This window comes from Cololabis saira, chromosome 10 (assembly GCF_033807715.1).
Source record: "Cololabis saira isolate AMF1-May2022 chromosome 10, fColSai1.1, whole genome shotgun sequence".
NCBI lineage: Eukaryota > Metazoa > Chordata > Actinopteri > Beloniformes > Belonidae > Cololabis > Cololabis saira.
The window spans coordinates 11310460-11333570 of NC_084596.1; the positions used below are offsets into that span (position 1 = coordinate 11310460).

The window sequence follows — 23111 nt, forward strand, 5'->3', positions numbered from 1 at the left end:
TAGGCTACGGCGGCGGCTCTGCGTCGATTTAAGGCGGAACCATACATCAGGCTTTAGAGGGGGAACATATCGGAGAACAACCAGAAGAATATAGAGTGGATTAAAAATAAAAGTTAAGCACTGAGCTACATGTGTCTCCCGTCTGGGCCATTGCAGACTCATTGCCTGAGCATGATGTTACTAAAACCAAACATATCCGCGTCTCTTTCTTCTAACTTTATGTGCGCGCCGCATTAAATGTGGTCCGGGCGTAATACCAGCTGGTGAAATTAAACGAAAAAAATAAAATAAATAAATAGATTAATTGTAATCGTTAATTTTAATCGGGTAATTTCATAACGGCAATTAATCGAAAATCGATTAATTATTAACATCCCTAACTGGAATGAACTGGAATAAACTGGAATGGATTGGATTGAACTGGAATTAACTGGGATGCACTGGAATGAACTGGAATAGGCTGGAATGAACTGGGATGAACTGAAACTAACTGGAATGGACGGGAACTAACTGGAATGAACTGGAATAACTGGAATGAACTGGAATAACTGGAATGAACAGGAATGAACTGGAATAAACTTGAATGGACTGGAATGAACTGGAATAATCTGGAATGGAATGGAATAATCTGAAATGGAATAAACTGGAATGAATAGGAAAGGACTAGAATGGACTGGGTTGGGAATCAAAATAAATTGTAGGGAATAAATTGTAATGAAGTGGATTATTAGCTGGATTATAAACTGCAAAAACTTGGACTATGAATTGGAATTAATTAGATGATGCATTAATTATATTAATCAGACTGAATCGGAATATAATTTAGACTGTACTGGATTAGATTTAACTTTTTAAACTTTATATGCGCTCTCTGTTTAGAGGAGACTTTGTTGTGGACGAGCTATTTATGAGTGAACCGAGTTATTTTTATTATTATTTTTATTTTTAAATGGACTCATCTGTCAAAGCTCAGATGGCCATTCGGAACAACCAGCGGCGTTGTGTAAAGGTCATGCAGGGGTCAGTCGCCCCCCCCAGCTCTGGTCCCCCCGTAACCCCGCCCCCTCCATGACCTCAGAGCTTCCCAGTAGTCGGGAAGTGGCTGGAAGACGCGACTCCAAGCGATCGGTTTACTGACGACCAGCTGATCACTCACAAGCGCAAACATGCCACGAATCCCAAACATGCACAGATTCTGTCCCCACGCATGCGTGAAGGTGGTGTGTGTCTGACCTTTGAACTGTGGGATCTCCCCGGTGGGGCCCTTGGGCAGCCCCTTGTGGCAGGCGTCGCTGGTCAGGGCCACCGTGACGCCGCAGCTGCCCAGCAGGAACCCGATCTGCTGGCTGCCGGCGTCCTGCACACGCACGGAGAAGGAAACATGTGGTAAACCTGCTCAGCTGGACTCTGGGACGCCAACACGGACCTCCTGGTCACCGTGGAAACCTGACGATGTCTGATACATGGACGTCTCTCAGCGCGGTCATCAGAGGGAAAATGTGTGTTTAAAGAAAAGAAAAGAAGACTTGTGGAGGCTGTTTAGACAGAAAGATTTAATAAGCTGGGTAAATGAGCGTGTGAGGACGAATCGTCAATAGTATCAATGGGAGTTCCCGGTTCTGCTGATTGTCTTTTACCCCTTTTCTGTGGAGCTAGAACAGTCTCATAATTCGCAAATGCACACACCGTTTCACAAATGCACAGGACAAGTTTCACAAATGCACAGAACAATTCACATGTGCGTAGGACAAGATACACAAATGTATGTTTGATGCGCACACAAATATAACCTGATTTACAAACGTCTTTTTGTCTGTGAGCTGCGCTGGATTTGCGTGTGACTTTTAAGACTCCCCTGACGTCCCTCGATCCACAAATACGTTTTTTTTTTTTAACACGGAAGGACCTGCAACCAATCAGATGTCTTCCTTTGTTTCAGCCAATCATAAGAGTGCACCCCACGTGGGGGACGATTTACTCGTAAACCAATCAGATTAAAGGGGCGGATAAACCTGCTATTTGAACTGCGTTCGCGTCATTCGCTTAGAAAAGTGATTCAATATTTGGAGTTGGTGGAATAAAGATAAATAAACAAGACAGCAACACGGGATGGAGAGGAGATCACTGCTCTGCTTTTCTTGTGATCTCGGTAAAGAAAACAGCGCGATCGGAGATGGTTTGTCGGGCCGTTCAACCAGAGCCGTCGGGAGACTGGAGAGCTCCAAGTCCTGCAGATGCTGCAACTTTCACGCAAACGCAGCAACGTAAAGGCTGAAATATGGTTCTGCGTCAAAACGACGCCGTGCCTACGGCGTGTGCTACGCGTCGACGCAGACCACACGCCGTCACTGACGCCGTCACTGACGTGCACCTCCCGAAAATTGTAACTACGCGTCGAGGCGACGCAGACCACACGCAGACGGAGAGGGCTGTGATTGGTTCGCTTGGTAGCAATGCATTTCCGGTTTCCGGTTTGAAGCAGTCGTGAACTTTCAGCGCTCTTTTCTTCGTTTATGTGTGATTTTTTTTGTTTTGGTTTTTTGCACAATAGTTGTCCTTATCTCTTTGATTCACTGTGACCGCAAAAAGTTGGATAGACCATTCAGAAAAAGATCGCTAACTAGCGGTCGCGGGGGGTACTGCACCGCAACGAAATGGAGTGACGGAGAAGTCCGAAGGTTCAATACGGCGTCACGGTGACGGCGTGTGCTCTGCGTTGGTTTGACGCAGAACCTTAATTCAGCCTTAACTGACGTTTACAGCGACGTAATGACGTGGCTCCCCTTAGCACCCGAGCTGTGGAAAAGCAAACCGATTCTCAGCTGGTTCCAAGTTGAACGAGTTGTGAACCAGAACCAGCACTGGAATCGGTTTGGTGGAAAAGGGATAGATGACTCCTTTTTCTTCCTAGACAATATGAGCAGCACATATTTCCTTCTCTGACATCTGTGTGGATTTTTGTGGATTCAGGCGAACTGAACTCTTCAGACAGGCCGAGCGAGGGAGCGATGAGGGAGCGATGAGGGAGGGAGAGAGCGAAGGAGCGAGGGGTGAGGGGGTGAAGGAGAGCGTGTTGACAGATGCCGTAATCCTGGGCACGCAAACCACCTCTGCACCCCAGATGTTGAACTCTTGGATGTGCAGTTTTCCATCCGTCTGCCGGGAGAATTCACCTGCTTCACCTGCCAATGCTGCAGGTGATGTCATCAATGCAGCTGTTGCCAGGCGACCAAGTGATGGTTTCTGGGGGATTTCAACCACCTTCCTGAACTCATGTTGACTTTTAATTGAACAATTTCTTTTTTTCTACCTTCTTATATCTTCAAACTGTAATAATAATAATAATTCCATTTAATGATTCTTTTCAGATGTTTTGGGAGAAACCAGTGATTCAATCAAATCATGATTAAAATAACCTGTTGACGTCAGCTAGTTGACATAAACTCATCATCTCTCTAATCTCTTTAGCAGAAATGTATATCTTTAAAGGCCAGGAGGCTCCAGGAGGCTGAGCTTCAGCAGCCCCCCAGATTCCCCCCCGAGGACGTTACAGAGCAAACGTGAAGCTGCTCCAAACTATGACTCAAACAAGCCGACGGCAGGAATCTGTTCAGAGACGCTCGGCTCCGATTACACCGCAGCGAAACTCGCCGTCCTCAGAGTTGCACCACAGCGCGACTTCTGATGACTCACAGTTTTTGATTGGAGACGTACTGTGGGACTCCGGAGCGCCTCCTGCTTGCAAACCTCTAACGACGTTTACGTGGAGGAGAGAAACAAGTGGAAACAGATGAACTATCCATCACTCTCCGCTTATTTCCATCTCGCCATGAACAACTTTTTCATAAATCGCACGCCGCTGGGCCGGGGCTTCTGGGAGCAATAACGGGGAATACAAGACAAACAGATCTGAAATAAATGACCTCACGATTCCCCCGGTTATTTCCCTTCTCCCTTCCTCCTTCCTCCGCCACGACCAGCTCCACCTCTTCCTTTGTTCTGTGATGTTCAGCAACGTTTACGGGGTTTTCTCTGAACAAAGCTGCATGTTTTTGCTCTTTCTCCTCGTAAATAATGGCAGTTTTCCACCAGCACCTACTCAGCCCGACTCCACTCTGTTTGGTTCTTTCCCACTAGGGGTCTAACGTGCCGAGTAGATACTTTTCTGTATCTATTCTGCCGAGGTTCTAAGCGGCTGAGTCGGGCTGTGACGTCATCACACTACAGACCACTGATTGGTCGGGGGGTTGGAGTTAGGGCTGGGCGATATATCGAGATTTTAATACATATCAATATATTTTCAAACGCGATATGGTACGAGACAATATCGTTTATATCGATTAAAAAATTTTTTTTTTTTTTTAATGATTTTGATATAGCTTATTTTGTGACAAATTGACTTGGATGCTATGTTTGAGATTTGCACAAATGTTTTCTTATTTGCACAACTGTCAACCTCAGTGGAAAAGTCTGCCTGTTACTGTCTACATTGAATTAATTGCACAGTGTATTTTAATTTAATTGTTATGCAGGAAAGGGATATTTGTTTTATTTTATTCAAGAAGCATTTTTATTCTACATATACAGGCAGTTTATTTTTATTTCATTTGTTTAATACATTTTGATATTGTGCAGACCTCTGTTAATAAATGTACCTGTGTGACATTTGGCACGAGGCTTTTTATTAAAACTGACTGTTTTTTTTAAGGGTTTGCCTCAGAAAAAAATGAAGCTAACAGAGATGCTATGCTATAATGCTTTGGGGGAAACCCCAATTATGGCACAGAAAAAATATCGATATATATCGAGTATCGCCATTCAGCTAGAAAATATCGAGATATGAGTTTTGGTCCATATCGCCCAGTCCTAGTTGGAGTCAGACGTCTGAGTCAGGATGTGCCATCAGAGAAAGAGACTCTGACGGCTTCTTGTTCATTTTATTCGACAGGCAGTGGCAGCAAAAGTCTGTTTCATGATCAACTCTGAGGTGCAGATGTTCATAAACCTGGTGCTGAGGAGAGAATTAAAAAGGGATCTAGACGGGCGATAAGGAACGACCAGATCTACCAGGAGCACTGTCTCTTCATAGCTGCTCGCGGCTCCAGCTGACTTTTCAGCAGCGCAGAGACAAACTTAAAAAAAAAACGTTGCCGCTTGAAGCTTCTCTCAGTCTCATTTTTTAACTTGATATCGAACACAAGCCACAGAACCAGCAGCACATCTATCATCTCCTCCAGGTTCTACATTTTTAGTGTTGTTGTCTTCTTTGTTTAGATACACAATCAAATACGTCACAGCAGCTTCGCTCCAACCTCCTACTTCTGCTCCAGGTGCTGAATTGTTATGGAAAAGAAACTTGGCCGAGTTGAGATGAGTAGGTGCTGGTGGAAAAGAGACGTTCCCGGGAAAAACTCACCTTCCTGGTCAGGGGAACCTCGATCGGCACGGGAACCACCTCGGCGAGCAGGCAGCCGTAAAACGCCGTCATGAAGGCGGCGGGGTCGTTGTTGGGGAAGACCAGCGCCACCTACAGGCAGCGGGACACATCGGTTAGAGACACGAGCACGAAAGCTGAATATCAGGAAGAAAAACCTGCAACGGAAACACAACTACTTCTTACTACACTACTACTACTTCCACAACAGCAGTGGCGGCGGTTGAAATAATTTGTCCAAAATTAAAAGATGTTTTTGTCCATCTTTCACAAAAGTGGTACGTTATTTGCTGTTTTAATTACGTGAACATTTCTGAGGAACATAGTCAGTGTTTCATTCAGCTTTTAACACATCTAAGAACCTTTTATAAAAGGTAACCAGGCTTCTTCTCCTCCGCTGTCGCCCTCCAGCTTGATCAGGTTCTAACTGGTGTTACATGACATTTGAGTTGGACTATTGATTGTATTGTGAATCATAATTAATTTGGAATTAGGAATTGGAATCAACAGTATTATAAATCGGGATGTATTGGATTATGAATCGGAATAATTTGGAGTATGAACTATACTATGAATTAGATTATAAATCAAAATGAATAGAAAGTAAATATGTTATGAATTGAAACGGCATTAGGAACTTGAATGAATTGGAACTAACACTGAAATGGATTATGAATTGGAACACATACTGGAATTACCTGGAATTAACTGGAATGGACAGAAATGAACTGGAATGAATTTGAATGAACTGGAATGAACTGGGATGAACTGGAATAAACTGGAATTAACTGGAATGGAATGGACTGGAATAGACAGGAATGAACTTGAATGGACTAGAATGGACTAAAATTAACTGGAATGGACTGGAATGAACTGGAATGAATTCGAATGAACAGGAATGAACAGGAATGAACTGGAATGGAATTGAATTAACTGGAATGAATTGGAATGGGCTGGAATGGACTGGAATGAACTGGAATGGAAAGGAATTAACTGGAATGAATTTGAATGAACTGGAATAAACTGGAATGGACTAGAATGTAATGGACTAAAATTAACTGGAATGGACTGGAATTAACTGGAATGAATTGGAATTAACTGGAATGAATTGGAATGAACTGGAATGAACTGGAATGGACTAAAATGAACTGGAAAGGACTAGAATGGACTAGAATTAACTGGAATGGACTGGAATTGACTGTTTTTTAAGACGCGTCGATAATCCAGTTTCACATTTGCACGTCTCCGGCGTCGCTAGAAGTGACGTAGTTGATCATGTGACATCTCTGATGACTAATTCCACAACAGCGGTGGCGGCGGTCGAAATAATTTGTCCAAAATTAAAATATGTTTTTGTCCATCTTTCACGAAAGCAAGATCTTTTTCTTCTATGTTTGGAGGAGAAGCTTGGCAGGAGGTCAGGTTTCATGTCGTACGGCGCTGAGCAGGTTTATCACATCCAACAGACTCGAAGCATCAGCTGCGTCTCCTCATGACATCATCAGCATCTGGCCAAGCTACTGGCTGACCCAGACGCCAATCAAAAGACCACGCCCCCTTCATTATACATACATGGCTGCTTGGAGCCCCCAGTGGTCAGTCGAGGAACTGCGACTTCTCCTGCCACCAGGAGTTGGTACAACATCCCATAAAGAGCATTTCCATCACCTCTAAATCTGCGTAAAATCTAAAATCTAAATCTAAACGCTTTAATGAGCTGGTTGTTCAGACTATCTAGTTTATCCCTAAAGTGTAGTTGAAACACAGCCCTCCATCTAAAGTCATCAAAACCAGCTGTTTCCAGCGGTTGGACTCATTTAAACCACGTAGATGTGCTACAACACTAATTAGTCCAAAATAAAAGATGTTTTTGTGAAGCTTCTTCAAATCGAGAACACGATCTTACCTCAAACATCTTTTAATATCATGTAAATATTGTAAATATTCAAGTTTAGTTTGTCTTTTTAATTACTGTGGACGGTCTATTTTTTTATTTGTATTATTCTTTATTCCTCTACTTTATTTATTTATTTTTTTAAATGTATTTATTAGATTTTCGTTTGCAGTTTCTAACAAGACGAACATCAGTCACTGTTACAGACAACAAAGCAAACTTTTTCTCCCAGTTCTCCGTCCCATCCCCTTGTCCCCTAGAAAAAAAAAGAGTAAATAAATAAATAAATAAATAAATAAATAAATAAATAAAATAAAATAAATTAAAAAAAAAAAAAAAAAAGAAATAATAATAATAATAGAGCAAAAGGGGGAAAACATTATTCCTCTACTTTATTACTTGTATTTTGCACCGCGTGTCAGAGAGGACTGTCATTTCATTGTGTGCATGTTGAACATAAATAAAGCATATGACAATAAAACTTGAAACTTGAGATCTTATTTTGTCTTTGTTTTGAAGAGAATTCATTATTGGAAACAGCGACCCGCTGCAGCTGCACCGCCGGCGTGGAAACGCCTCATAGATCTCTGTTCTTGAGCTTACAATAACGTCTCGGGTCAGAGGTCACGGAGAAGCATGTCACGTTCGCTTTAAGAAGAAACTAAGTCATCGAGATAATTGCAGAAATGCAAACTCGAGTGTCTCCCACGGCGCAGCGACTCCAGTTTTATGATCCGAGTTCTGCAGAGTTGAGTCATGAAGCTTCACGTTACTGGATCTTTTCTACGAAGACTTTCGACTTTCAGAGGAAACAAAGACTGAAACCAGAACCAGTAAAAGGCAGAAACATTTCCTGAACCTGCTGCGACCCTCTTCCTCCCCCCGAGAGCCGTTCCTGTCAACTTCCAGCTGCTCAAATACAGATTTCTCCTAAAAGTCCAGACCAAGTGTGAAAAACCCGAGTCTGCAATTCACACCGAGCAGGAAAGTCGTAATTAAAACAGACCAAACCCTGGAGCCGAGCCAGGGTTGACTAAGCTTCCAGCCGAGCCGGAAGTAAGCTTAAAATAAAGATGGGGGAGGGCGGGGGGGGGGGGCAGAAACATGTGGCGCTGCTGCTAAACCTTTTCCATCTCTTGGCGTTGGAGCCCAGAGTGTGACGTGATGATTATAGCGGCTTAGAAACGGGGAGGAACCGAGCACGTGTCCACGTCGGAGCATTTCTGGGCCGGAGCTCAAAAATCCGGGGGAGGTGACGTCAGCGGAGCGTTTGTTTTTCCCAAATCGAACCCAGCTGCACCGTGGATTTCTAGAATACCAAGAAGGACACGGAGGACGGGCGAGAGGAAGGGCTGTGTGAGAGCAGCTGCCTCCGCGGCGTCTTCAAGGGTCAAACTGCCAGGGAAGGCCTTGAGTTTCCGTCAGCCGCAACCGCCAAACTATTTATTCCCCCGGTGCAGAGCGACTATGTTTGTGATAAATTAGAAACAATGAAGCGCTAAGTCTTATTCTGAGTGATTGTGGGGGCGTGGCCTGATTTGAGGCTCGTGGCAACCGGTAATTTGTCCCAATTATCTTCAATTGTGTGGTGTCACTTGGGAACACTCTTTGAGACCACACTGCATTGTGGGGCGCGGTTGCTACAGAAGACGATAGGAAACTAGTCGGGAGTCGACGAGTCGTGAGACGAAAACAATGGCGGTAACACAAGGTCTGAATGATAAATGGTTTGGTTGCCTCAAATGGTTCCGGTGCCCCTCCCACTCGCAGACATTTCCACCGGTACGGAACGTACCGGGCCGATTGCAACGGAGTTATAACTCATACAGGAGCCGCAGATCAACGAAAATGGTGTCAGATTTTCTAAAAACACGCCGGATCCTCAGTTGTTCCTAAGCGTTTCCAGCTCCACTTTCACGCCATCCTGGGTTCTTGTTGGAGGTTGTGTGGTTGTCACTCCGCCTACGTAGTTGGTTCGTTCATCTGTGTCTACACGCTGGAAATCAAAGGAACCGAATCGGGCCGACTGGCCAGCTGGACGGTTCAGGAGGAACAGATCTCTTGGTTCTCGGTGGGATCTGGACCAATCCTGGTGACGAAGGTCCTGATGGAGTCCAACCCCCAACAGACATGAATCTGACTTAATAGTAGCAATGCAGATGAAATGGCCCGTAGCAACGGCCCTGGTACCCTAGACCAGGGGTCGGCAACCTTTTTTCCTGGGAGCCCCCTCTACTTGTGTCTAAGACCAGTGAGCCCCCCCCCCCCCAAAAGAATAATGATTCGTTACAAACCTTTAATTGAAAAAAATGAACATTAATTATGTTTTTTTGATATATTTCTCTTTGGTTTACCCTGTATACAATATCTATGCAATATCTGTCTGTCTACCTCACACACATTCTACCTGCTTTTTTTTTCTTTTGCACTACTTTTATTTCCATCGCAATGTATATACTGTCCTGTAATTATATATATTTTTTTTACTTTTTACTTTTTTACCCCCTTCCCTGCATGTGTGTGTGTTAAGTTACTGCTGCTAACATGCGAGTTTCCCCATTGAGGGAGTAATAAAAGATTATCTTATCTTATCTCTTATACATATGACTTTGTTTTTTTTTTTTCACTTAATTTTGTGTCACCAATGTTTAAAATCCGCACAAAAAATAATTGCAAGGACATAAAAATATTTCTGAAAAATGTCTCTCAATATGAGAGCGAACATTTGTAACATTTTTCCTTTAACAACCTGTCGGAGTAGTAGTATGATTAAATGTTGAATAATTATATAATACGTTTTAAAGTTTTTATCCTGCTAAATAACTTAGTATTCTAAAATGACCTAAATATATTTCTAAGTGAGTTTATACAGACTTGGATTACTGTATTCCATTAGTTGTGTTATTATGATTTTTTTATTTATTTAACATGTGTAAATATAATTTTTACAACTGCATATCCTCAAAGCAGACAAAGTTTCGCGCCCCCCCCCAGAGATCTCTGGCGCCCCCCCAGGGGGGGCCCGGACCCCAGGTTGGGAGACACTGCCCTAGACGGTACCACCCGGAGCACACAGGTCCAAATACCCTCAGAGACTCGGTCAAATACCGCAGACAGGCGTCTTTACCAGCATACACACACAGACGGATGGAAATCAACTTCTGTTGATTTCAAACGATGTCCCCAGAACTCCCATCAGGCAACACGGCGCATCTCTGAAATCAAGTCATGGATGGAATCCACCGTCCTCGGGCTCAACGCCGTTAAAACAGATGGTCACAAATCAAAAACAGACAGAACCTCCCACTCTACGTCGATGACGCTGTCCTTTTTCCCTCGACCCGTTTTTCAGAATCATAGTGGTTAGTCATCATTTTGTGATGATTATGCATCCTTTATGCTGAGTCATTCCTGCATGGAGACACCTGACGCATGTTCTGACCCACTTCAGGTTAAATTTCAGACATTTTAATACCATTTTCAAACAAAATTTAAGACCAAAAAGACAGTCATACACTTTGAACCCAATGTCCAGAGAAACTGGAATTTTCAAGCCATTTGACGCTAAATTGACATTTACCATATTTGCTTGCCTCCTCTCGAGACTACGCAACTAAGAAATCCAGCGCTGAGGTCAAGGTTGCCAGATCTGACAGGTTCCAGCCCAAACGCGACGTAAAACCCGCAGAAATTATGAAAAACCAGCCCAAATTACACATTCTCTATGTTAAAACCATCAATTATTAAATGCCTAATACATTTCAAGTCATAAGCAAATGAAGCTTCACAACACCACTAAATAGCCAAAAGAAGTTCAAGCTCCAAATAAAGACTACAATTAAATTGAGTAGAGTAAGCCAAATAAAATATCAGTGAGTTTCTACTTTTCTCTGCCATAATGGAAACTGTTTTGTTGCCAATTTCTTCTAAATATTTTGTTAAAACCAGATATAAAACCAGATATATATGTTTCAGCCCAATTGGGCTGAAACTTGCTCAACCTGGCAACACAGATTTAGAACATCCGCAGGAGATTCTCCTCAAAACGATGAAAGAAACTTTTTAATGATGACTCGATAAATTCCCTCTAAAATTAGGATTCAAAAATTAAGACTCTTGTATTCAGATTTAAGACAAATTAAGACATTTAGAGGCCTTATTTTAGGAAAATGGAATTTAAGACTTTTTAAGGACCCGCGGCCTCCCTGCACTTGCAGCTGATGGATCATCTCTCAAGTCTTTATTCCTAGTAATTTAAATGCAGTTTCAGTCTGCTCCACGAGGAAAACGTGACCAGATTCCGGCCCTCCGGCCTGAATCTGGCCCTCCGGTTAGCTCTCTCCATCTCAGTGCACCAGTGTTTCCCCTCAACTCACCCGGTCTCCAGGCCTGACGAGCGGCTCCTGTTTGGTTCCCAGCTTGTGCAGCAGGTTGTAGGCCACCTTCACACTTCTGGACCACAGTTTTCCTGCAAAACACACCCAGACAAGAGTTAGGGTTGGAGCTCGGGTCCCCAGGACGGTCCGAGACGGCCGCCGCCGAGGGATCCGTAGACGGATCGTCACGCAATTTGTTTTTCACGGCGATAAAAACATGAAAGAGCCGCCGATGACATCAGGACTGCACACATGTGAGACGTTACAGAACTGACAGGAGGCTGGGTGTTTCGACCCCGTCTGACCTTTCGTGTGCTTCGCCACGTGGTGGAGGTTTTCAGAGACCATCGCTCAGATTTTACAGCCCACAGCAAACTGAGGAGGCTGCGACAAACGAGTCCATGTAGAGTGAAACTTCACAGTCAGACGAAACCACAACGCATCAGAGGAAGTCGGAGAACAAGCCAGCAGGATGTCCACAGGTTTGACCGAGGTAAATTTAAGACTTTTTAATACCATTTTCAAATTAAATTTAAGACCAAAAAGACAAGTCACTAAGAAATCCAGCGCTGAGGTCGAGGTTGCCAGATCTGACAGGTTCCAGCCCAAACACGATGTAAAAGTCACCGAAATAATGAAAAAAAACAGCCCGAATCAAACATAAATGATTAAATGCCTAATAAATTTCAAGCTTCACAACACCACTAAATAGCTCAAAAAAAGTTAAATTAAATACTACAATTAAATTGAGTAGATTAAAGCAAATATAATATCAGTGAGTTCATTGTTTACATTTCTAATTTTCTCTGCCATAATGGCAACTTTTTTGTTAATAATTTCTCCTAAATATTTAGTAAAAACCAGGACAAGCCTGGAAAATGATGACTGGATACATTCCCTCTAAAATTAAGACCCTTTGATTGAGATTTAAGACAAATTAAGACATTTAAAGGCCTTATTTTAGCAAGAGTTGAATTTAATCTCTTTAAGGACCCGCGGCCTCCCTGGCCAGTGAACAATTACACAGATGTTTGGCGTCCTGATGGTTGTGTTTAGGCGTCTCTCTTCTCACTCGCAGCCATAAACAACAAACCTTCAGCTCTTCTGACAGAGAAACAGACCCAGGATTGTTTCCACATCGCGGACGGTTCCTCAGAAATCACATCAAACACCTTCCAGGACGTAGGAAGTTAATGAATATGGTCGTATCTTTGTGATCAGTTCCATCCTGGCGGCCCGCTGGAGTCGGCTCTGTTCATTACCGCCGCACCGCAAGACAAAAGAATCAATTTCCTCCCTTCTTCTTACCCCCCCACCCCCCTAATTCAGACTGACAGACGGAGATATTATGCATGAGCAAGCCGGCGTGAATTCCTTATTGCCATCCGTGCAAAATAAGCATCTTTTTTCCTTCCTCCGTTGTTCGCCAGAGCTGAGCGAGAGCTTCAGAATTCCCCGAGGAAAACAGACCGCAAACTGAGGCAACATCTGATTGTAGCTTTGAACATTAGGGCTTTTTTTTGTTGTTTTTTTATATCCTTTTGTGTTTTAATTGTTGTAAGAAAAACATCACATCTCAGCAGCAGTCTGGTGTAACCTGTTACCACGGCGACCGCCAGAGAGCATCCCAGTGGAGCTCGATCTTCACTTCTTAACATCTTCTTCCTAGAAAGATCCACATTTAACCAACCGGACACTGCAGACTTTATTCAGCCGACTTCTGCTCTACTTTACCGCCTGAATCCATCTTCTGAAACAGATGTCACTGCAAACTCCCCAGAACATGCAGTTCCTTAACCGACCACTAGGAGTCACTACTGATCTCCGTCCAACTTTACAACAACAAATAAATATATTTTTTACAGCTTGCTACAAAAACAAAAACAAAAAAAGTACCCTGAACACATTTGAAATTATTTTTAGGGGCGTAAACCGGATGAACCCGATGAGAGATCAGGAGTTTCCTGTGTTTGTCTACGGAGCTGGAAACTACCGATATCTGATAATCAACTAGTGATTTACATGATTTGAGTAGATTAAACCAAATAAAATATCAGTGAGTTGATTGTGTACGTTTCTACTTTTCTCTGCAATAATGGAAACTTTTTTGTTAATAATTTCTCCTAAATATTTTGTAAAAACCAGGAAAAGCAGCCCAAATTTGATCAACCCGCCCAGTCCTGTAATTTTCAGCCCAATTGGGAGGAAACCCGCTCAACCTGGCAACACTGACTGACGCGCCAAACAACCGGTAAACAGATTTATTTCTCCTCAAAACGATGAAATAAACTTTTCCTTTTTCAAAGTTTAAGAAAACTTTTTGATGATGACCGGATAAATCCCCTAAAAAAATGTGGACCCTTGGATTGAGATTTAAGACAAATTAAGATATTTAGAAGCCTTATTTTAGGAAAATTTAATTTAAGACTTTTTAAGACTTTTTAAGGACCTGCACTTGCAAATGTTTAATTAAATCTACTGAAGCTTTGATCATCTCTCAAATCTTTATTCCTGGTAATCGGCTTGTACTGATAAGTCGACTGTTGTACCTGTAACTAATGGCGCTTTTCCACTAGTACCTACTCAGCCCGACTTGGTTCTTTTCCACTAGGGGTCTAACGTGCCGAGTAGATACTTTTTCTGTAACTATTCTGCCGAGGTTCTAAGCGGCTGAGTCGGAATCAGGAGGAGGAAATCAGCGCAAGAGCGACTCGCGGCTTCTTGTTCATTTTATTCGAGCAGCAACGGCTGCAGAAGTCTGTTTGGTGATCCAACTCTGATATGAGGTGCAGATGTTCATAAACCTGGTGCTGAGGAGAGAATTAAAAAGGATCTAGACGGGCGATAAGGAACGACCAGATCTACCAGGAGCTCTGTCACTTCATAGCTGCTCACGGCTCCAGCTGACTTTTCAGCAGCGCCGAGACAAACTAAAAACATTAAAAAGCGTCGCCGCTTGAAGCTTCTCTCACTCTCATTTTTTAACTCGATATCGAACACAACCCACAGACCCAGCAGCACATCTATCATCTCAAAATAAAAAAAAGTATAAGAAAGAAAAGAGAAGAAAATAAGAGAAGAGATAACAGAAAGTGGAGAAACGTAGCGACAATCTGGAGTAAAGTGGGTGGAAGTTCGGCAGGTAAACCGGCAGCTGAGGAGAAGTTATGATGCAAACTTTAAGATGATGATTTCAATGAGGCAAAATAACATGCTTTTTCTCTTGATATATTGTTATATTGTTATAATCATTTGTTTCAGATGTACTGTAATTATTTTCCGTATAAAAATTGAATTTGGTGTTCAAAAAGTCTTTCTTCCAACTTCAGTCTTGAAAAAGAGGGGGTCGTCTTATAATCGGGGTCGTCTCATATTCGGGACAATACGGTACATTTGATCTGGGTATTGAAAATAAACAAGGGCGAGTCGAGTTGAGTCGGGCTGAGTAGGTACTAGTGGAAAAATAAAAATAAACTGTTGTCCAGAAACCTCACGGTCCTGTTCTCCACATGCAGTCCGGTTCCATGACACCAGCAGAACCAACTTTTGATTTACAGATAAATGTTGTGAGCAGGGAGATAATCCATCCTCCTGGCCGTCAACTTTACAGCCGTCCAGCCTCTCACTTGTGAACAGTGGGAATATTTCCACGTTTCCAGACCTGCTGCGGGAGATAAAAGCCTCTGGTCCGGCCCGAACCGTCATTTAAAAGACAGTGCAGCTGCGGCCCGGTGGGTGCTTTGATGCGTGGGATAAACATGTGATTATAAACCTGAGTCAGTCGGAGCCGAGCTCAGGTCTCGGTCATGATTCAAACCTTTCAGAGCTATTTTTAACGCGTCCATCTGAACCGGGCCCGGCGGCGCGTCGGAGCCAGATGATTCCTCTGAAGTACTTTCTCCCCTTTTCGACTCCTCAGACCTCGAACCCCCCCTGCAGGATCTGGAGTCAATCATCTCACGAACTTCACTTTATCGCCATAAAACAGCAGAAATACCCATAAAAAAAGCAGTTGTGGCTTCAGGAAAACATGTTCAGACCTACGATGACTTCTAACATCGTCTGATTTCGGCTCAGCGGGTCCGTAACGGCGTACAGCTGGACCTCTTTCATCCTCCTCCGACCGGCGGACGGGAGGATTCCTGCAGGCAGACGCCACAGAATCAAACAGCCGCCCCCCCACGACTCCTCCGAGGCAGGAGCTCTTTCTATGGAGCCGCTGCTTAAATCGGCCATTGAGGATTATTGTAGCAGCTCTTTGTGCTCCGAGTCTCGCAGGATTTGATTTGAATCCCCTCTACGGCCGTGACGGGAAGTGTAGACATGCGACCTTTGACAGGAAGAGGGGGACGAGCTGTAGATTCAGGACGTGATGGTTTCTGGGGAGAATTATGAAGAAGTGACTTAACATTTGTAAAGATGCATCTCTGGTGAACCGCCAGCAAAGATACGTATGGGCAGAAATATGTGCCACTAGAAACTGAATATGAATAATTTATATTTGAATTTGAATTGCTGAACTTGAATATAAATCTACACTTTTTACACAGAATGGAGAAAACATTCTTTGTATCTGCACTCGATTGCTCTTCCTCTGGAAGACCCGGATGTCTGGCACAGTAAAATTTAAATTGAATTGCAAGAACTGAATTTGAATTGTGAGAACTGAATGTAGATTCAGTTTTTCAATGCAACGATTAAAATTAAACAATACAAATTCAAATTATGTGATTCAGATTCAGTTTTTTAATGCAATTATTCAATTTGAGCAATTCAAATTCAAATATAAATTATTCAAATTCAGTTTCTAGTGGCACATATTTCTGCCCATAGATACGGGCCTCGGGATTGCAACGTACTCAGCAACCAGGTCTCTCTTCTGCTGGAGGAGACCTGATGCTCTCGGCACGATGCTGGGCAGCGCTTAGATCAGGTCCTTTTTGGGGTCCTGGACCCCCTGAACATTTTTGGTCAACTCTGAGGATTGTAATTAACCCTTTGTCATCTCCCGTCCACTTCCATGTAAAAACTATTATTTCTAATTATTGGACCAAAGAAAATCAACAGCAACTAGATATAAATAAAAAGTACTTCAGGTACCGTGGAGTGAGTTTAAAAAACTGAGATTTTCAGCGAAAACGAGATCTTTTGATGAGTTTAGCTCAGGGGTCGGCAACCCAAAATGTTGAAAGAGCCATATTGGAGCAAAAACACAAAAAACAAATATGTCTGGAGCCGCAAAAAAATAAAAGTCTTGTATAAGCCTTAGAATGAAGGCAACACATGCTGCATGTTTCTATGTTAGTTATAACTGGGGGAAGATTTTTTTTTAATTATGCGCTTCGAGACAAAAGTCGAAATGTCTAGAAAAAAAGTAAAAATGTTGAGAAAAAAGTTGAAATGTTTAGAAAAACAAAATTTTGAGGAAAAAGTCGAAATGTCGAGAAAAAAGTCGAAATGTTGAGGAAATAGTCAAAATTTCGCGAAAAAAGTCAAAATGTCGAGAAAAAAGTCAAAATTTCGAGAAAAAAATTGAAATGTTGAGAAAAGGAAAAAAAGAAGAAAAAAGGAAAAAAAAGGTCAAACATTTTTGAAAAAGCTCCAGGAGCCACTAGAGCCACATGCGGCTCTGGAGATGCAGGTTGCCGACCCCTGGTTTAGCTGATAGCACGGTGGAAGGTTTCCACATAGCTTCATCTAAATTTACCGTTAGTTTAGGGATGACATGTATTCCTGTGATTCTCTCTGGGTAGCGGGGGTCACTTTTACAACCGCTTAACCATTTTAAGATAAATAAATAAAAGGGTTTCACGGTTGTAGCTCTGGGTTGTAGCTGCTGCCGAGCCGACTTTGTTTTGGAAGTACGGATCAGATTTCTGCCAGTTTGGGGATAAAAATACGCTTCACCCTCGCTATACTGTGTGCAGTGTGCTCAGAAGTGTCCATTTTACTAATAAAAAAGTTTATAAAAATAATCCAGTTGATACAACACGAAGTAAAAACTACACTTTTTCCATTGATGTGAAGGAGAGAGACGGCTGTTTGGTCCAAACAGATATTCTGACCCGGATGGAGCAACGATGGATGGTGTTTCGGATTGGTGTCAGGGACCAACCAGAAGACTGACGAAGGGTCAATTTCAAGCCTCAACCTGAACTTTGCAAGTTAATGAGCGGGCTCATGATTTAAAAAGGTTGCAGATCGGGTTACATTTGTACCAACAATGCCGTACAGTAACTTCAACAAAGCAAACGGGTGCAAGATTCTAAAGAGTAAAAGAAGTAGTTTAGGTAGATAAAGGTCTCGGTCACATATAAATGTCAGAGGATCCTTAAAAAAATCTATATTTTATTTTATTTTATGACCCCTTGCACCTACACCACGGACCACTAGGGGCCCGCGGACCCCCGGTTGAGAATCCCAGGCTTCGATCTCGCCGCAGAAATCCAGCGTATGCTGAACTGGAGTTTACGGAGGTCAAACGAGAGCAGATGGACGCAATCGAAGCAGCACATCAAAACACGTTAAACACAAGCAGAACAAGCAGCAGCGTCGACCACATGCTCCGCAGACGTCTGAGGCTCCTCAGCCGGCCATCAGATAACCGCCGGGGCCCGCTGGGGGGACGGGGGTAACGGGGGGGGAACGGCTCGACGGGGAGAAACCAGACAAGCTGCTCTTTGTGGGTCGACATCAAAGACGGGACGCAGCAAGAACGAGAGATAAAGAAGAGATGGATACGGAGGCCAAGAGAGGCTGAGATTGAGATTCAGCACTACACACACACACACACACACACACACACACACACACACACACACACACACACACACACACACACACACACACACACACACACACACACACACACACACACACACACACACACACACACACACACTACAGCTCGCCGTGTTCTGGCTGCAGACATTTCACAGTCCGCTGAGCATCGCCTCATCACCGCGGCTCTCTCCTCACGCCGGTCTGATCAGCCTGTTAGAGAAGAGCTGATGCTGCTCTGATACGCCGCCGCCGCCTGCTCACCGCACTCTCTCTGATAACTACGAGTGCATGCGTCGTTGAGCTCGCCTCATTCGTCTGAATTCTCCCGTTGACCCTTCGGTCAGACCTGTCAAGTTCTGGATTTAAAAATAAGGGACATTCTCCGCCACTGTCCCCCCAGCCCAACCGAGGTCCAGTATCTGACATTTCAAGACAAGAAATCAAAAATATCTACCTGTCAACTAGGCCTGTGTTGATTTTCCGATTCTAAATCGATTCTCCTATTAATTCCTAAAAATCGATTCTTATGTCTATAGATCGATTATTTTTTTTTTTATTTATTTATTTTTTTCCATCATTTTCGCCAGGTGAACTTTAATCCCAGTAGTCGGACACACAGTTTGTCATGACACTTCTGAAAAAATGCCAGGTTCTTCATGGCAATATGTGTGCGTGGTGACAGAATAAATTAGATAAGCTAAAATGATTTGTTTACTGCATGAACTGTTGCAATTTCTTTCTTTTTTGCACTTTAAATGGATATTGAAAGGCCTTTTTGAGTTATTTATTATTTCTTAGTTATTTCACAATAATTATTGTGAAATTATTATTTCACTAGTTATTTTACAGTCATATAATTCAGGCAACAGCTCAAAAAACATTTTAAATAACACTAAGCCAAATCAATATCGAATCATGATAATCGATTCTGAATATTAAGAATCGGAATCGAATCGATTCTTGACATTTGAATCGATACCCAGCCCTACTGTCAACCACTTACAAACTACAATTATGTGCTCAGAATCTGGTTTACAAGAAATCTAATGGCACTTTTCCACCAGCACCTACTCAGCCTGACTCGACTCGACTCAGTTTGGTTCTTTCCCACTAGGGGTCTAACGTGCCGAGTAGATACTTTTCTGTTTTTACTCTGCAGAGGTTCTAAGTGGCTGAGTCGGGCTGTGATGTCATCACACTACAGGCCACCGATTGGTCGGGGGTTGGAGTCAGACGTCTGAGTCAGGATGTGACATCATTTCAAGAGCGGCTCGCGGCTTGAAGCCTTCTCTCCCGAATGTTGTTGTGTTTACTGACCTGGAACCAGGTGTGGTATGTGGTACACTAAACTCAAAAATCTGTCAACATGTTTTAGTGACTTTGGTCGCGACAAAGCCGCTTCGCTTGACTGATGTTCGGACCGTTCAGACACGTTAAAGTCGGTCCTTGGTTGGATACGGTTGCAACGTCAGACATCGTTAGATAACTAATTATGTAGCTGCAAGCAACCTTCATCCAACATCTAGTCCACGTTACCTTTCTGTAATTAGACGTCAAGCCAACGTTTTTAGTGTAAACCCAGTTTTCAAATCTGTATCATAATCAATTATAATCAAATGTTGGAATACAACGTTGTTCCAACTTCACACCAACTTCAGGTGCCGCTATCGCAAACAACGATGAACCAATCAGAGAACAGGACTCTTACCTCCTCTACTTTTTATTAGTGAGTTTTTGGAAGAATTTAAAATGTATTTTTCTGTTTTAGTCACAACTGAACGATATTCTGAGTTATTGTGGACAAGTTAAATAAAGTTCAACTTACCAGACTGTTTTGTTTCCCTTTATACATGTTTTATCGTGCACCTTATGTATGAAATAGACCCGTTCATTGATATTGCGCCTGATGGTCTGCAAAATATGGTAAGTAAAAGGGGCAAACGTGTCTTTCTACTGAACACCTGGTAAAATATTAAAAGACTTCCCGGTCTCAGCATCAATTAAATGCAATGATAGTTGAAAAGTGTGCAAAGCGGCCAAAGATCCTAAGAAAAAGAGCTACTTCTGATGTTGTATAACAGTCGAGGACGGAGCTGGAGATTTATTCTCTTCACAATATTTTCATTTGTGTTAGCGAGACTCGCTGCCTGTGTTGTGTTGCGTCAGAGTTCCTCTCAGGATAGTTTCGTCCTCTCAGGATGATTTTATTCTCCCCGCCGCTGAGCCGGGAGGAGCAGCTCCGAACGCATCAGGACCTGAGGGAGGCAGCTCTGTTCACGGCAGCTAAACCTCTTTAATTTACACCCTCCAGACCTGGAGCTTTGCTCTCCGCCGTTGTTTGTCGGATAAATAAATCTGCAGCCTCGAGCTGCGGAACAGAGGAACTCCTTCCAACAAGCAGACTTTTTCAGAGCGTGGTGCTGAAACGGGGACGAAGGGCATGATGGGATTCAGCTGAAGTCGCTGACGCCTGGCAGGTATCAGTTAATGCAGATCTGTGTTTTAGACGATGTTTACATCATATTCTGAAAGGTGAGTGAGCCGTTTCTCATGAGGGGAGTTCTGTTCTCTGTTACCCCTTTTACACCAAACTGGTGGAGTTATTCAGACCAACGGCGACAGCAAGACTGGGAGACGGAGACATTTTCAAATAAGAATTAATATGGATGCAGCAAAGCAGCAGTGGTCTGAGGAGGAGACAACCTGTCTTTCAGAGATGAATCTGCCGAAAGTCAGAAGCAGCAGCTGTACAACCACGAGGTCGTCCTTAGTTGCTGCTACGCACCAACGCAAACGCAGCGACGGAACTGACGTTTGCAGTGACGTAATGACGTAGCTCCTACGGAAGAGTATTAGGACCAGGCAGGAGAAAAATAAAAATAATATTTTGGAGGAGGAAGATTTCTTTTTCATCATGCACTTCGAGAAAAAAGGCGAAATGTTGAGAAAAAAGTCAAAATTTCGTGAATAAAGTTGAACAACAAGGTTCAGATTACAAGAATTGGCTTCACGATATTGATTTGAAACACATATCACACATATGCAGTGGCATAACTTCAGAAACGTACCCTTAATGTTCCACTCCAAGGATGTAGTAAGTTAGTTAGTTAGTTACGGCTGCTGCTGCAGAGCTGTCAGTTGCTCTCCTAACTGGATTTGATGGGCCAACTTTATTCACAAAATTGTATTTCAACTTTATTCTCGAAATTTTGACTTTATTCTTGAAATTTTATTTAAATATTAATCTCGACATTTCAACTTTTTTCTTGAAATTGTATTTCAACATTATTCTCGACATTTCCACTTTTTTCTCGAGGTGCACAATAAAAAAAATCTTCCCCTCTCAAATATTTTTACTCCTGCATGGCCCTAATACTCTTCTGTATAGCTCCCCTCAGCACCCGAGCTGTGGAAAAACAAACCGGTTCTCAGCTGGTTCCCTGGTTCTCAGAGCTATCATCATTATTATTATTATTATTATTATTATTATTATTATTATTATTATTATTATTATTATTATTATTATTATTATTATTATTATTATTATTATTCTTTTGTGTAGACTTATGACACTTCATTTGTTCTTTTTGTATATTCTATTCTGTTAAAAGGTGGGAAAGATAAGCTTTATGCTTCAAGCCCAGACCTTTTTGGTCAAAATAATCACAATGTTGACCAGGGAAAAACCTGTGTTATCTTGTTTGTTGATTTTTATGTTTGTGATTGACCGAAATAAATATTAACTAACTAACTAATAAGTTGAACGAGTTGTGAACTAGAACCAGCTCTGGAACCGGTTTGGTGGAAAAGGAGTCTGAGTCTGAGTCGATGTTACGTATTAGTGCAACATTAATATTCCTTTCCACAGTCTGATATTCATCACTAACGTCTCTGAAATTTACTTTTTATAAACCGAAAGCCTCAAGATACCGGTACCGGATGTCATTGACTACGTTTACATGCAGTCAAAAATCGGGTTATTGCTAATATTCCGGTTACTGAAACATTCGGAATATTCCGTTTACATGGTAATTAATCATTCGGGATATCCCGATCAAACCAGCGACGCGCAGAGAACGTGATGACGCAATTATCATAATTTCCGCTTCTTCTTCCTGTATCCAAATTCAAAACAAATGCTGCTTCGCGCAACTTTTCGCTCACCTTCTTGTAAATCTTCTATCCCGGTACTTTCTACTGTCTACAAATGCAGAAATGTTCATATCCTTCATTACATTGATGAAGGGATTAGTCTCCTCCTGGTCTTGCGTTTCTCCGTGTTTATAAGAACTTCCTGGACTCAAAAGACCAGGATTCCTTGCGAACAGAGCATGCACAGACAACAAATTCATGTTCCGTTTGATGGAGATATTCCGTTAGGCGTTTACATGACCCAATATTCAGGTTTTAAAAGGATTAACCCAGGGGTCATATTCAGGTTTTTAAAAACCAGAATATGAGCAAATTCGGGTTATTCAAAGGGATTATTGTTGTTTACATGGCCGTGCAAATTCGGGTTATTGCCAATATTCAGGTTTTAAAAGGGTTATTGACTAAATGTAAACGCAGTCATTCTGGTAGTTTGCAACAGACCAGCTCTCTCTCTCTTGGTTCCAGCCCCGCC

The 23111-nt window shown here is 42.5% G+C and overlaps 1 protein-coding gene across 3 annotated transcripts in view; it reads right to left on the bottom strand.

The window, feature by feature from the left end:
- LOC133452412 (disco-interacting protein 2 homolog C) overlaps positions 1–23111 on the bottom strand; it is a 237252-nt gene that overhangs the window by 53335 nt on the left and 160806 nt on the right. For all 3 annotated transcript variants that reach the window (XM_061731689.1, XM_061731690.1, XM_061731691.1), the window contains exons 9-11: positions 11705–11796; positions 5417–5527; positions 1234–1357 (exon numbers count right to left, since the gene is read on the bottom strand). In XM_061731689.1, coding sequence (XP_061587673.1) covers positions 1234–1357; positions 5417–5527; positions 11705–11796 — 327 coding nt within the window. The remainder of the gene's footprint in view (positions 1–1233; positions 1358–5416; positions 5528–11704; positions 11797–23111) is intronic.